Genomic DNA, 14,593 nt, shown 5'->3' with positions numbered 1-14,593 from the left:
AGTTATTGTAGTTTCAAATATAAAGTTTCCATTAATTTACAGAAAACAGTTAAAAGGTCAAACTCTGTGGTCAAATATGAAGGAGCACATAAGGTCTGGTGGATTAGATCAGAGCCTTATGTTTGACACCCCTGTATCAGAGGGTAGTGGCATGTGTAGCATGGGGGGAGGCTAACCTGGGTACCATTACTGGATGCAAGCACTGACTGGGATTTGAACCCCCGCCCAATTATTTCAAAGACCGTAATGACATAACAGGAACTTAAGGAACAACTGGAGCAGATGTGGAAAGTCAAGTTCAACGTGATCCCAGAACCTTGGAAAGGCAGAACCCATTAAAGTCCCAGGACTCGGATCGAGGGCCCAAGCTTCATTATCGCAAACATACCACCCCCCAGGGGGTGAGAGGGAGATTTCTTTTTTTAATATACATATAAATGCATATACATTATGGGCTAATTTGAATTTTGCACTTAAGATAAATGGATTGAAGTGAGCCATGGCTAGAACCTAGAACAAAATGACAAGCTGTGCAGCCAGAGGAGACTGGCAGGGATATTTGGACAATTTTTATAGTACTTGAATGTTTTATCCCTTCACTGTTCACTGTTTGGATGAACAGTCGGTGATTTAGGGAAAAGCAGTTTCAGGCAATACATCTAACGCTGTGATGGAACTGTGACGGCAGTTACCGTGCTTCAGTCATAACAATCAAGAAAACAATTTTGTTGAAATTTGACAAAAACTGTAGCGTGATCAGTGTGTCCTTTGCTCTCCCCTTCATATCTACCTGATCGTAGCAGTTGGCTGGCAATCCCTGAGAGCGCTGCTGCTGCAGTTTTCTTCCTGTTAAAGGGAGTTTTTCCTTCCCACCATTGCCAAGTGCTTCCTAATACAAAGTCATCTGACTGTACAACAGTAAGGTCTTTACCTTACAATATAAAAAGCAAACCAAAAAACCTTCCACGGAGCCAATCGATCAATCAGAACAGTAAGTTTTATTTATTGGTTCCAGCTGCACTGTATGCTATATGTTCACCTTGTACAAGAAACAAATACAAATACTCACACTAAAAACCAAACAATCTGCGAGCAGCCGCCTCTTGCTAACGTCACGGGGCTAAAGGGAATGAACGTGGCTGCCGTTGTTCCGAGAGGGCTCGACGCCTCCGAGGGTGCCACAGCTGGCTTTCATTAGAGCAGAAAAACAAGGAGGAAGAAACTATAAGGAGGAGAGGACGCGGTTGGTCACATCAGACTACGATTATATGAACATTTAACAAGGCAATACAAATCTAACAGGAGTGAAAAGCTTGAACATCAAAAAATGTACATTTGATATATAAAAAATACCACAATGGAGAAAGACGTGGAGACGTGAGGAGCAGTAATCAAGACCTATTTTCTTTTTTTAAACTTTTTTCTATTCCTTTTTGGACAGAATTGAAGGTTATTATATTGTTCCTGAGTCAGTAAGAGATTTGCTGTTTTTGTTTTTCCAAAAGCTGTCATACTTCAGAAGCTTTTTTCTTTTTCTCCAAAGGTCCTTTGGATGCAAACAGATAATATTTGGGACACTGTTCGCCACTTTAACTAAATAAAAGTACCTCAGTTCAGCAGAGTTTGGAAAAGTTACAACAGGAATACATAATTTAAGTGACGCGGTCCATGTACGATATTTAACCATGAAAGCCTGCCATTTTTTATTCTTTATATTTCCTCCTTTTTGGTTTGAAAGGATGATTTTTCCACATCTACTGCCCCGCATCCCATCTCTTCACTCAGGCGGCCTCTAGCCGGAGAAGATGGAGTGCAGTTTGTTTTTCTTTTCTTGTCTGAAAACTGTAAGTCTGTTCATTTTCACACACTGAAGAACAGAAACACAGTAATATAGGATAAAAAGAAGAAAGTCTAAGAAAAAAAAAACTAAACACAGGGTATGTTTGTGCTGAAATGGGCGCGACTGAAGGAAACAGGGTCGTCCTGTTGAGCTTGAGGGGAGGGTTTCCATCCTGCACGTGGCTACTGTCAACGTGTCCCATAAGTCAGGAGGAAATCTCCCTAAAATATACTAAAACAAAAAGTATTGTGTAAATCGAGAAGGAATGAAGATAAAAGATATGAAGGGAGGGGAGATTTCAGATCCGTGTGGCAGCTCATTTGTGTATTAACGTCCACTGTCCTCACTTAGTGGTTTCACAAAAAAAAAAAAAAGAAGAAGAAGAAAAAGTGTGAAACGTTGCCCGGCAGGCAGTCTGCTGGTAGGTTCGGATGGCTGAAATCAAGCGTACGTATAGTCGGATGGTTGAGTTGTTAGGTCGCTGGGTTTGTTTGTTTGTTTTTTAGTTTACATCAATTTTTAGTTTCCTCCTCTTCTCAGCTACAGCAGCAGTCCTACGGCTCAGTCATGTGCTCTCTCATGGGGTCGCCGTGTTTGGAGGGCTGGTTGGGGGAGGTGGCCTGTGACGGATGGGTGCCAGGGGGCAGGGTGTGGGCGATGGGAACTCCCCCGGCAACCAACCCCTCCATAGGTCCGGGAATCCCACCGGGGGCGACGCCCACCACGCCAGGAGGAAATCTGGAGATAGATAAAGCGTGATCAGCAGATATGTTAAGGAGCTAACCTTTTAATAAGTGTTATTTTTCCACATTTTACACTTTTTTTTTCCATAAAAAACTAATATTTGTTACTCAGGATCATTTCTGTATGAAACTGCATGTTAAAAAAAAAATCATGATTAAAAACGTAATGTGAAATAAGTAATGCACGATGACGCACTGAGGATGCAAATAAACCAGCAGAAACTTAACAACTGATATGCAGTGAACTTACTGAGTAACATCAGCTTAAAAATGTCCAATAATGGTACAAGTGGTACAGGAGCATCATCCTGGGATTAATGTCATGGTACTTTGGGGCTATATAAATATATGCATACAAGTGGTGCCAATGGCTCTACTTATTAAAGAAGCTCCAAGCTTTAACTTGACGAGGCCAAAGGCTGTTTATTTGTCGTTGGTGATCGGGATCTGAAAGGATTTGTTTGACATCATTCAGGGAACTGAGTGAAGATCTGAGAAAGAGAACTGTAGATTTCTACAGTTAGAGTTGGAATTGTCTAGTGAAGTCATTTCCAAATAACTGCAGATTATTAAGAGCATCAACATTTATGGATCAGAACTTATTCAGTTGTGTCACCACTTTGCTGAGGCCTGGAAGAAGACCCAAATTGGTCAGGATGTTCAGAAAAAGCCCAGGAACCACCAAGGCTGAATCCCACTGGACCCAGAAGGCGTTGACCAAGAAAGAAGCTCCTGTGCAAAAAAAATGGCACCTTCAAGCTTGACTTAAATTTGCCGTTGCCCACACAGGATGCAGAATGGCTCCTTAAGAAACGTTTTATGATCAGACGAGACACAGATTGATCTTATTTGGCCACAGTGACGTGAGGTATCTTTTAAGAAGTGAAGGTGAGGCTTTCAACATCACACTCTGAAGCTGTTTTGCTGCCAGTGGTGCTAGAACATCGAACAAACCGGATAGAATAATGACGGAGGAGGACGACCTCCAGCATTACGCTTCTGGACTGGCCTTCTGAAAACCATGTATACTCTTGTGTGTCTTAGAGAAAATCTAAAATCAATTTAAACTGGAACGTTCTTGTTTTGGCTTTTTTTAAGAGTCATTAAAGATGCACAATGATTCCAACCTGGAAAAATAAATCTTTAAAAGCCCCAAATTACCATGACATTTATGCTCATGATGAGTGCACGTACACTTCTGACCACAACTCTAAATGATAATGTCAGGGGATCTTATCTGAACTAAAAGGGTCATTCGCCCAAACTACAAACAAACAAACAAACAAAAACCGCATGACAACAACAAAACAGGAGAGATAGGCTGCGTTCACACTGCAGAGCCTTAGTATTCAATATGGATGTAATCAGATCCAGCTTCTTTAAAAAAAAAAAAAAAAAAAAAAGTGGCTAAACCTTGTCGGGAATTGTCCAGAATGCAAAAACAACCATTTTTGAGGTGAGTGTGTGATCCATTCAGTTAAATTAATCGGTTGTGTGTGTGAGATTAAAGATTAAATTAAAGATTAAATTAGTGCTGTCAGCGTTAATCTCGCGAACATGACGTTAACGCCATAAACGCATTAACGTCTGTTAACGAGCTAACCGCGCTAACGCGTTGACGCCATGCAGCCCCACGCACGGGGCGATCTGCGTTAACTCACTAACAGAGAGTTAATCGCGTTAATGCGGTTATGGCGTTAACGTCATTTTCGCGAGATTAACACTGACAGCACTAGAATAAATATAAAACAGAATTTAAACGTAGGCATGTAACATAGAACAACAAAACTACTGTAGCAAACAGGAACACTAAATAGCCTCATATCTCATGCCTGAGATAACAGTAACATTTAAATGTGAGTTTCTCTCTGTAGATAGAAATAGATTTCATGTAATTGCCAACTTGACCTCATTCAATCACAGACTTGATGAGAGCAGGCTGACTACTTCTTATGGCAGGTTTTAGTGTTGGCTGTGCTCACTGCGTAGCAAAACACATATGGAAATGGCCCTAAATTAAACTGGAAAATATCTGATTCTGTGTGTTTGGTGCTGTTCTGAAAAAAAAGAAAGAATTAGATTTGTGTCCACTTTTACCTGCAGTGTGAACCTTTTTTATTTGATCAGATTTTAGGATTTAAGATTTCAGTGAACTGGTTATAGCTCCTCCCAGAAAAAATAAATACAGCAGTTTGGGTGAATTGATCCTTTATTATAGGGCGGGGAAATGTGGGGGGAAAACGCTCACTGCAAACAAAATCACAAATAAATATTATAAATTAAGATTTCTCCGCCAAATCCCTTTCTAGAACTTTTATTCTCCCCCCAACTTCCTGCTTTCAGTCTTCCCTCGTGAACTGTAAGAGTAATGGCGCCTTTTTCTACTCAGTCCACATACATAACTACAGATGTACCACTTCCTTACAAAAAACAAAACAAAACATCAAACATTAGAGTGACCCTGTGTACTGCTTTCCACTACTTCAGGGAGGGGAGGGCGAGCCGGGGGAATCGATGGGATGCTGGGTAGAGTGGGTACAGTTACAGAACAGGGAGGTTAGAGTGAGAGGCAGAAAAAGGCTACAGGTTTCACAGGGGTTTTATTCATGATGTTATTCATTTGCCCTGGCCTGTTGGCCAGCAGTGATGGTATTCATTTACCTGGTTGGGAATTAGGTATATAATTTGTCCTGCATTCCCCCCGTTGCTATGGCCTGTACCATGGTTTGGTTCACTCGGCTGTGTGAGAGAAGCAGTTCAGTCTGGTTTAGACAATATAGAGACTGAGAACTTAACATGGGATTCATTAATTTGGGCCAAGTTCTATGTATAAATACGCCACAAAAACTAGGACCCAGCCTATTATGCAGAATTGTTACAAACACACATATGAATATTTAAGCTACCCCTCCCCCACGTATTAAACCTCACTACTGCAGGCGCTCAAAATGACAGGTGATCTCTGCGTTATGCTGGGCTCACATAAATCCACCTCCTACCTGTAGGCGGCACCGTTGATCTCCGGGTGAACTTGAGGCTGCTGCTGCTCCATCATTCCCCAAGGCGCCGTGGTAACAAAGAACTCTTTGTTGACGCAGTTTCGGAGGCTCTCGGGAATACGGCCTGTGTCGGGGCGAGATTGAGCTATGGTGAGCAGAGAAATGAGAAATTTGAGAGCGAGCGTGGGAATGTGTGCCATCTAAGACGCGTCGTTACCGGTTATGGCTCTGCGAATTTCTGTGGCAGCGGCCTCTCTCATCTCCAGCGATGCCTGCTCGCTGTACCAGGCAGTGTGGGGTGTGCAGATCAAGTTGGGGGCGTCTTTTAGAGGACCTTGGGAAAAACTGCTGAGCAGCAAATAAAGACAGAAACGGGGAAGTTAAATACAGGAGGAAGAAAACATTATTTCTATTGAACTGAACTTATAAACAAAGGATGATGCTGAAAGCACCTGAAAGGTTCTGACTCATGGACGTCCAAGGCGGCGCCCCGTATCCTTCCTTCTTTCAGGGCCTGAGCCAAAGCCTTCTCATCCACTAGACCCCCACGTGCACAGTTGACCAAGAAAGCACCTTGACGCATCTACACACAGAGCAGCGCAGCATTCAGTGTTCATCTCTCGATTAAAATGTCTCACTTCAACAAATAACAGCATGCGTGCTTTTGTGATGGCACACACAGAGGGCTGCTGTCACTGGCTCAATGCTGCACGGGAAGCAAAAACAAGGCTTCTGTTAATAATAAAACGGGACACGTAAATGACACCGATGCCTTCAAATTCAATTGCTTTTATGTGATGATTTCAGTTATTAAGGTAAAAAATCTACCTGGCTCCTATGTGAAAAAATTATTCCTGCAATCGAGTATTGAGTCTTTCACGTTGTTGTGGAGGAATTTTGGTCCACTCTTCTTTGCAGGATTGCTTTAATTCAGCCACATTGGAGGATTTTTGAACATCAACAGGCTTTTTAAAGTCATTCCAAAACACCTCAATCACATTTAAGTCTGGACTGTGACCCGGCCACTGCAAAACCAGTCGGAGGCTGACTTCCTGATGTGCTTCACATCACTGAACTTCTGCAAGTGTGCATGAGCTGCAGGGCTTAAATTGATAGCTGGATATTCCACTTCAGGATTTTCTGGCAGAGGAAGGAATTCATGGTTCCACCTACAACAGCAAGTCACCCAGGTCCTGAAGCAGCAAATCAGCCCCAGACCATCACACTACCACCACCATGTTTGATTGTTGCTATGATGGTTCTTTTATTGAGTGGGACTCCAACCTTCCAAAAAGGGATCATCAGGATGTTTGTTCGCAAGCATTCTTTTTGGTAAGCAGTGGCTTTCTCCTTGAAGTCTCCCATGGATGTCTTTTTTTTTGCCCAGTCTCTTTCTTATTGTTGAATCATGAACTCTGAGGCACACAATGCCTGTAGTTCTTTAGATGTTGTCCTGGGTTCTCTTCAAAATTATTCTTGCAGTAATTTAGGTAGGTTGACCACGCCTGGGAAGTTTCACCACTCTTCCAAATTTTCTCCATTTGTGGATAATGACTCTCTCTGCGGTTCGCTGGAGTTCTAAAGCCCTAGAAATGGCTTTTTAACCCTTTCCAGACTGCAAGATGTGGGAGCGAATGGTGGTGGAACATGATTCTGAGTTTTTATCTTTAGAGTGTGGCCCGAGTGAGAGTTTCTGCAGAGCATGGTGTGATGTGTGGGGTTTTGGGGGAGGGTTTTGTTTGTTTTTTTAGATTTTTTCGCCTAATTCACTTTGTCAGACAGGTTCTATTTATGTGATTCTGGATTCAGCAGAACTGGCAGTAATCAGATGTGGGTGTGTCTAGTGAAAAGACTGGGGGTTGGGGGTGGAAATCATCACTTAAACACTGCTTTTCTGATTTACTAAGGAGAACTTTGTCTAATATTAACATCTTTAAATGATCTGAACCATATAAATATGACAAATGTGCAAGTTGGCTGCATTCATGATAATGCTTAAGATCAAACAGCTCAATTTTTGTTTCTGTAAGATAAACACAAGTACTAATATGCGCTTCTGTATGTTTGCAGTACAGGTTAAGTTCTATAGGTGGCAGCAGTGACCAGGAAAAGACTGTAGAGGCGCTTCTTGTATTCTTAGTGCTACAGAGACAAAAACTTGACAAGACATGTGTTATACTGCTAAAAAAAAAAGAGTTTATTAAATATATAAGAAAGTCAAGTTACTGTGTTCTATTTGGGTCAGAACTATTTAATTTCATTAGAATTTAAAAAATAAAAATATATTTTCTGTCCTATAAATGTACTGTATATGGTTTGTGAAAAACATGCACCAGACCAGACTTTGACTGCACATGCTCCTACACCCACATACTCACATATACTCTGGCAGTGTTTGGGAGACACTAGAAAGCTACAAAAGGACAGAAACAACATGGAAGAACAGCCTGATTATGTTAACACCCCCTGCCTACCACTTTACAGATGCAGATGGATCCGCATATTTGATTTGTCACAGATTTTTACGCCCCTTCCTGACACAGTCCTCCCAGAGATTTGTGCCTCCACCACCCACCACTCTAAAGAAAAAAACTCAGAATCATGTTCCACCACCATCCACTCCCAAATATATAGTCAGAATTCAGAGATTGTCCAAACACCTGTGTTTCTTTGCTTGATCCTAGCACTCATTAAAAGCTCGCTTTAACAGCCTGTTATTTTAAGTTGCCAACAAAGGAGCGCTGGCAGTCTAGATAAACCCAAGGCTGGCTGACTGGGCTGCTGGTCTGAAGCTGTCCTACCAGCCTCAAGGAGAAAGCGCTCCTGCCAAGGCGAGACAATCTCCCTTTACCTCATGTCAGAATTTCCCGGTCCCCCCACCTGTTTGATGGTGAAGTCGTTGATGAGGTGGTGGTTGTGTTCGTTCAGGTTGCAGTTCAGGGAGACGCAGTCGCTCTGGTAGAGCAGGTCCTGGAGAGTATAGACTCGCTGCACGCCCAGCGAGCGCTCCAAGCCGTCCTGGAGGTAGGGGTCGTAGAAGATCACGTTGAAGCCAAACGCCTTGGCCCGCATGGCCACTGCCTGGCCTGAACGACCTGAGGCGGCCATGAGAGGAGAAAGAGCATCAACTAACCTTACTTTTAATAGGTGTTAGTGAAATGTGTCGGCAGCTGCTTAATGTATTGATAGGAATTCAGGTCAGACATTTAAATATTATCATTAGCTTCTGCTATACTTTGTGTTCAGTGCCTATTATATAATATCAGACTCTGAAGGTGTCCTGATGGGTCATGCACAGGAGGAAGCAGATCCTTTAATCTGTGTAAGACGCACATTGTGGTGGGATCTGGGGAAGTTGTTCTATAAAATTATGCAGTGAGGCAGGGTGCACCTGCTAAAAGAAGCTAGTGTCCTTGGGGAATACACTAGCTATGAAGAAGTTTGGTACTGTTAGACAAATAGATAGTATGTGTCAAAGAAACATCCACACAAATGCTGGAACTCGAGGTTTCCCAGTCGAACACTGCCCGGAGAATCACACTGACGTCTGTTCTCATCTCGGGTTAAGGTTCATCCAACCAGCCCACCTTTCTTAAAGTTTGGGTGCTCATGTGTCTACTGAATTTGCTTTGGGCAGTGGATAGAGGACGACGTTCTCCAGTTATAGAGGGATATGTGTTTTTTTACTTCTCTTTCAGAGCCAACATGAAAGTTTTCAGCATTTTTGCAGTTGTAACTAAATAATCATTGTTATTTACTTGACCTACAGAGCTTACCAAATGTATTAGACCAAAACTTAATGCGAGAATTGTACCAAAGCTGCACTAACAGTACTGGTAATTACCAAAAATTATTTTGTAATGAATCTGTAATGAATAATCTATCAGTATGTCCAAGCTCTTTAATTAAAACGATATTTTTAAACCTAAAATATAATTGTCATTGTTATTTGTGAATATTCAATATGTATTTACATAAAAGTAGAAAAGTAGACTCTTTTTTTTAAATAAGATGCCAAATAACAAATAACAGGTCTAATGTTACGCAGAGAATTGGATTCAGTTTGTTTTGTGGTTAATAAATCACAATATAATTTTAAGTTTTAAACATGTTTTTGACAGATTTAGAAAATATTTGTGTTTTTTTTTGACAGGTGGTCTGTATCATTGGTTTCAATGCTGTGGCTAATCATTCAATATGCACTTTTCAGCTCTGCACGCTTTCTGCAATAAAACCCAAAACAAGCAACTCACCAAATCCGATCAGGCCCAACGTCTCTCCTCGGATCCTGGCTGCTCCTGACGCCACCTCCCGGATCTGCTCCACGCTCTGGACCCGCGTGCCCTCCCGAAGAGCCTGGTACAGCCAGGTGTTTCGCCGGTACAGGTTAAGGATGTGACAAAGCGTCGAGTCTGCTGTTTCTTCTACGGCCGCTGAGGGAATATTACACACTGCAATGCCTGGACAAGGAGAGGTAGCAATTTAGTCGACTACTGCTGTAACAATATTGCTTCACAGATTACTGTCACTGCTTTGGAGAGAGAGAGAGATCCATTTGCTAGTATTTTATTTTACGAAATAAATGGCAGGATATTTCTCCGTCTTTACGACTTACTACAGAATAAAATCCCGCTGTGTATAAAACTGAAATATGAATGATAAGAGGATCGTTCTAATTGCTAATTATGCCCACCAAAAGACTGGCAGCGTACTGAAATATAGGAGCGCAAATGACAATAATTAGGATATCACACAAATCCTGTTCTCATACCAAACATATGCCGACGGGGCCAAATGGGAATCACAGGGAGAGTTTGATATCAGTCGGAGCAGCTGCTCTGCATGTGAAATTAGCTCTGTTACATCTACTGTTTACAGTAAACTCCTGTACATATGTGTCGCGTAAACATCGCGAGCAGAGTTTGATTTGGTCCTCCTCCGCGATGCATATTTTCCACTTGATGAATCATCCTTTATGTTTTCTCTTTGTAGTGAATGAGCTAGCCACACGAGCAGATAGGCTCCTTCATTATTCACGCCGCGTGATTACGCTCCGCGCCTGAGCCGCCCTGCTCGCAACGCTCATCTTTCGTGTGCATCTGTCCCTCAGTCTCACCGAGCTCCCCGGCAGCCTTGATGTCGATGTTGTCGTAGCCGCTGCCGATGCGAATGATGATGCGCAGCGCCTTGAACTTCTCCAAGTCCTCTCTGGTCAGGGTGATGGTGTGGTACATCATGGCCCCTACGGCCTCATTCAGCACCTGGGGGACATCAGAGAGGATAAGGCTTCATCATCATCACTGCTTATGTCCACAGCCATTATTAGTTGAACATTTTCATCTGCATTTATATTGCTACCCCAATGTCATTACTGTTCTTAATCATCCTCAACCCGGCACTGATATTCAGATGGCTCTTCTGTAACAGCCAACATGAATATGCGTGCTCTCGCTACCTCCCATCTTCCCAAAGTTTATGTCCGCTATTCTTCATCTAAATGCAAATGGATTGTTTATATGTGCACTAAAATATGAGTGATTGCCTTTGTGTTTACTGTACAATGAGTGCTTGCCAAAGCTGGTTTTTGTCACAACACATCCATTCAAACTGTATGCAAACAAGGTTAGAATGGATGCAGGCAGGACAATAAAGTAGACTGACAGCTGCTGAGAAACCCACAAAGCATAAACAAGTAGATTCTGCAAGCCAAGGGCTGTTAAGTAACCGGTCTGAATTCACATCCTGCTAACTAAATTAACCCTAGCCGAGCCAGAACAGCGCAGCCGTGAATTTCCACAGAGCATTCACAGTGGAGCTATCTGAAGGAAGGGCTGGGTGCTAAACTCAAGGTTAAAGCTCTCCTCGTGCATCGCTCTCATTACTCGAGTAAAGCGGGCCAGCTGGAGAAGGACAAACAGGGATACAAGCTGAGTGTACATGAAGTGGAAACTGTGAGAAAAATTACGTTTTCTTTCTTTGGTATTCATGGCTGTTTAAAAAAGCGCCGCTCTGAGCTGATACATCACGTGCTCCTTCGCATTTAAACACAGCAAAGGATCGTGATTACTGCAATCCATTTCGATTTGTGTGGAGATTAAACTTGAAATATGTTTGCAGTTGTGTTTGAAAGGTGAGAAGAAGAATATTTCTGTTTTCAGTCTTTACACTAAACTAAGCCCAACATATCTCTCCTTTAGCCAAATGAAAGCGTGTGCCACTTACAGTCATGTGAAAAAGAAACGGCACCCTCTTTCTGATACATAAGGTTTTATATATCAGGATACACTGACAAATCAGCTGGCCCATATCAGGTCTTAAAATTAGGTAAATATGTCACACATTTCAATCAGGTCATTGCAGAATCTTGATTATTTTCTATTTCAGCCATTTCAGGGATTGTTGTCCTGTTGCATGACCCAGTTTTAACACGATGGCCTCACAGAATCTAGAATACTTTTGTATAAGGAGGAGTTCATGGTTGACTCAAAGACTGCAAGGTGACCAGGACCCAAATCATCACCCCTCCACCACCATGCTTCACCGTTTGTACGAGTTATTTGTGCTGAAATTCAGTGTTTTGATTTGTTTTCTTTATAATTGGTACTGTGCATTGTAGTCAAACATCTCCTGTGAACATTGTTCCAGACGTCTTGTGGTTTTTTAAGATGAACTTTGCAAACCTAAGCCGTGCTCCTTTAGAGACAAGGGACTTTCTCCTGGCAACCCTTCCAAACAAGTTAGTTTCTGTGTAACACATCACGCACTGTTGCTCACACCAGGTTATATTTATCTAATTGTATGACCTACTCAAAACCAGATGACTTTTCATTCCTGTCCTAATCTGTAAAATCTTAGAACAGAGAGAGGGTGTAGTTCCTTTTTCACATGACCATAGCTTCTGAGGTGCCGGTAGGCTTATTGTTGGCTTTAAACCAACAAGCTAAGCTAAGTTAATCACCTGCAGCTGCTTCTAGCTCCAAAAGCCATTTCACTACAACAATGAAGCAAACTTCAATCAGTTATTTGACCACTTTCCTCTGCACTTTAAGCACCTTGTTACGCAATCACAGGCTTGGGGCTTCAGAGGAAAGTTTTGAATTTTGGACTTGGGGTTTGTTGAGTTTTTGTGTCGGAAAGGGAAAAAGGATTGCTGATTGGCAGCTAGTGTGAAGATGGAGTTGATGGAGGGATGAATGTAAAGAACAAATCAATTCACTTCAGTTTTACTTATATAGCTCCCAATCACAGCAGCAGTTGCCTCAAGGTGCTTTATATTGTATGGTAAAGACCCTACAACAATACAGAGAACAGAGAAAATCTAAGACACATCAAGTCAAGCACGATCAATTTTTTAAATAATACATTTACTGCTCATATATTTTAAGACTATAGTTGAACATCTTTGTTTAATGCCCTACTTTTCCTAACACTTGTCAACCGAAAGCTTAAAAATACTAAATTAACGAACATTTCTCCAACATAAAATCTTTTTCTCAATTATATCTGCAAAAGTGATCATTTTTCAATAGAATATCAGCTGCAGTTACTTTTATAATGACGTCAAAGACACTTTTAAAGCGCACCACTTTGTATCTTCAGAAATCCAAAGGATCTTCTTTGTCCTTTCAAGGACGGCACTGTTCCAGGGAATACGCCAGAAGTACTTTCTAATAAATTCCTTTTAACGCGTGCTCGGCAGAAGACGAGGTGTTTTTTGCAGGCTTGCAGTTGCACATTGAGAGCTCAAGAGCTACAGTTTAGTACGGAGTCTTTAAGTGGAGCATAACTCAAACACTGCATCTGCTCACTTCCAGGCAGTCACAGAAAGAGACGGCAGCATGCTTGTGTTTGCACCCTAAGAGTTTGTTTATGTGCACGTGTGTGAACACTGCTTCAGCTCTTGTAGTGAGGTTGTCGGAGGGTGTGTGTGTGTGTTTGTGTGTTTAACCTCTGCTGCGCAGTTACAGTCATGGGACCGTTGCCAGCATCTATACTCCCAGATGGATCCTCTGTGAGAAATGTATTCATAATGTCTTACTGGACGCTTTTGTGTGTCGTGTGTGTGTCTGTAAGGTGAAAATAAGGTGAAATATCAACCGTTTGGTTTCTTTTTAAGCATAAACGTTTTCAACAAATTCAATCAGACCCATTTTTCATTACACATTTACAACAACTGAAATATGGTAGCATTTTCTCTGAAACTGACATGGCATGAATTGGAAGGCTTCCTTTCCTCTTTGTGAGCGTGAAGACACAAACCCTCCAGCTTGGACTGTAAAATTGCTGCTCGCTGGCTCCAGTGCATAGACAGTAAAATAAGACAAATGTTTCACCCACTCTGGCTGAGAACAATTATACTGCATTTCTATTACCAGCCGCCTCCTCCTCCTCCTCCTCCTCGTCCTTATTTAACAAAGCAGCACTTCAGCACCCAGTGGGATTAGAGTCAGTGATGAAACCATTATAGCTGAACTGGGAGAGTGGAACAAGCCAGTGGGCTGAAATATTATTAAAACATTAGAGAGGAGGAGACGGAGAGGGAGGAAAGAGATGATTCTACTGCACTCGACTGAGAGCAAATATTTCAAGAAAAACATTAAAAGTCCACGCTGTGTCAGTATCACAGTCTGTGCTCCTGCAGATACTGCCACTGGGGCTTCTACAAGTGTTACAGCGAGGAGCATCACCTTGCAAGAAAACGTCAATAATTGGTCTGACATAAATCTAATATGTAGTGCATCTTAAAACTGTTAAATGTCAAAATATGGAAATTATGAGGAGGAAGAGTCAAATCTCTAAGGAAAGAAATGGAAAATGTTGGGCTTCTTTATTCAGTTAGAACATAATAATATAAAATACATTATAATATAATAATAATAGACACAATGGCCACTTAGGCCAGTGAGCGTGCCTTGCTAATACTGGATTTGATCCACTTTTGCCCTCAGAACTCCATTAATTCGGAATGGCACAGATTCAACAAGGTGTTGGGAAACCAAAGGTTCTTGGCT

General features: G+C 41.9%; 1 protein-coding gene across 5 annotated transcripts in view; it reads right to left on the bottom strand.

Moving 5' to 3' along the window:
• Positions 1–978: 978 nt before the first annotated feature.
• Positions 979–14,593, bottom strand: part of ctbp2a (C-terminal binding protein 2a) — a 76,397-nt gene continuing 62,782 nt past the window's right edge. For 2 of the 5 annotated variants that reach the window (XM_005914178.3, XM_005914174.3), the window contains 7 exons: positions 10,699–10,843; positions 9,836–10,042; positions 8,463–8,677; positions 6,035–6,165; positions 5,800–5,927; positions 5,583–5,706; positions 979–2,578 (listed from right to left, as the gene is read on the bottom strand). In XM_005914178.3, coding sequence (XP_005914240.1) covers positions 2,395–2,578; positions 5,583–5,706; positions 5,800–5,927; positions 6,035–6,165; positions 8,463–8,677; positions 9,836–10,042; positions 10,699–10,843 — 1,134 coding nt within the window. In that variant the 3' untranslated portion in view covers positions 979–2,394. Of the gene's footprint in view, positions 2,579–5,244; positions 5,323–5,582; positions 5,707–5,799; positions 5,931–6,034; positions 6,166–8,462; positions 8,678–9,835; positions 10,043–10,698; positions 10,844–14,593 lie in introns of all 5 variants that reach the window. The other 3 variants (XM_005914175.3, XM_005914176.3, XM_005914173.3) reach the window with 3 other exon arrangements.

Source organism: Haplochromis burtoni, unplaced genomic scaffold (assembly GCF_018398535.1).
Source record: "Haplochromis burtoni strain Fernald_Lab_line unplaced genomic scaffold, NCSU_Asbu1 Contig_7, whole genome shotgun sequence".
Classification (NCBI taxonomy): Eukaryota; Metazoa; Chordata; class Actinopteri; order Cichliformes; family Cichlidae; genus Haplochromis; species Haplochromis burtoni.
Note: the sequence above shows the minus strand (reverse complement) of the source record. Positions and strands in the feature narration are given on the sequence as shown.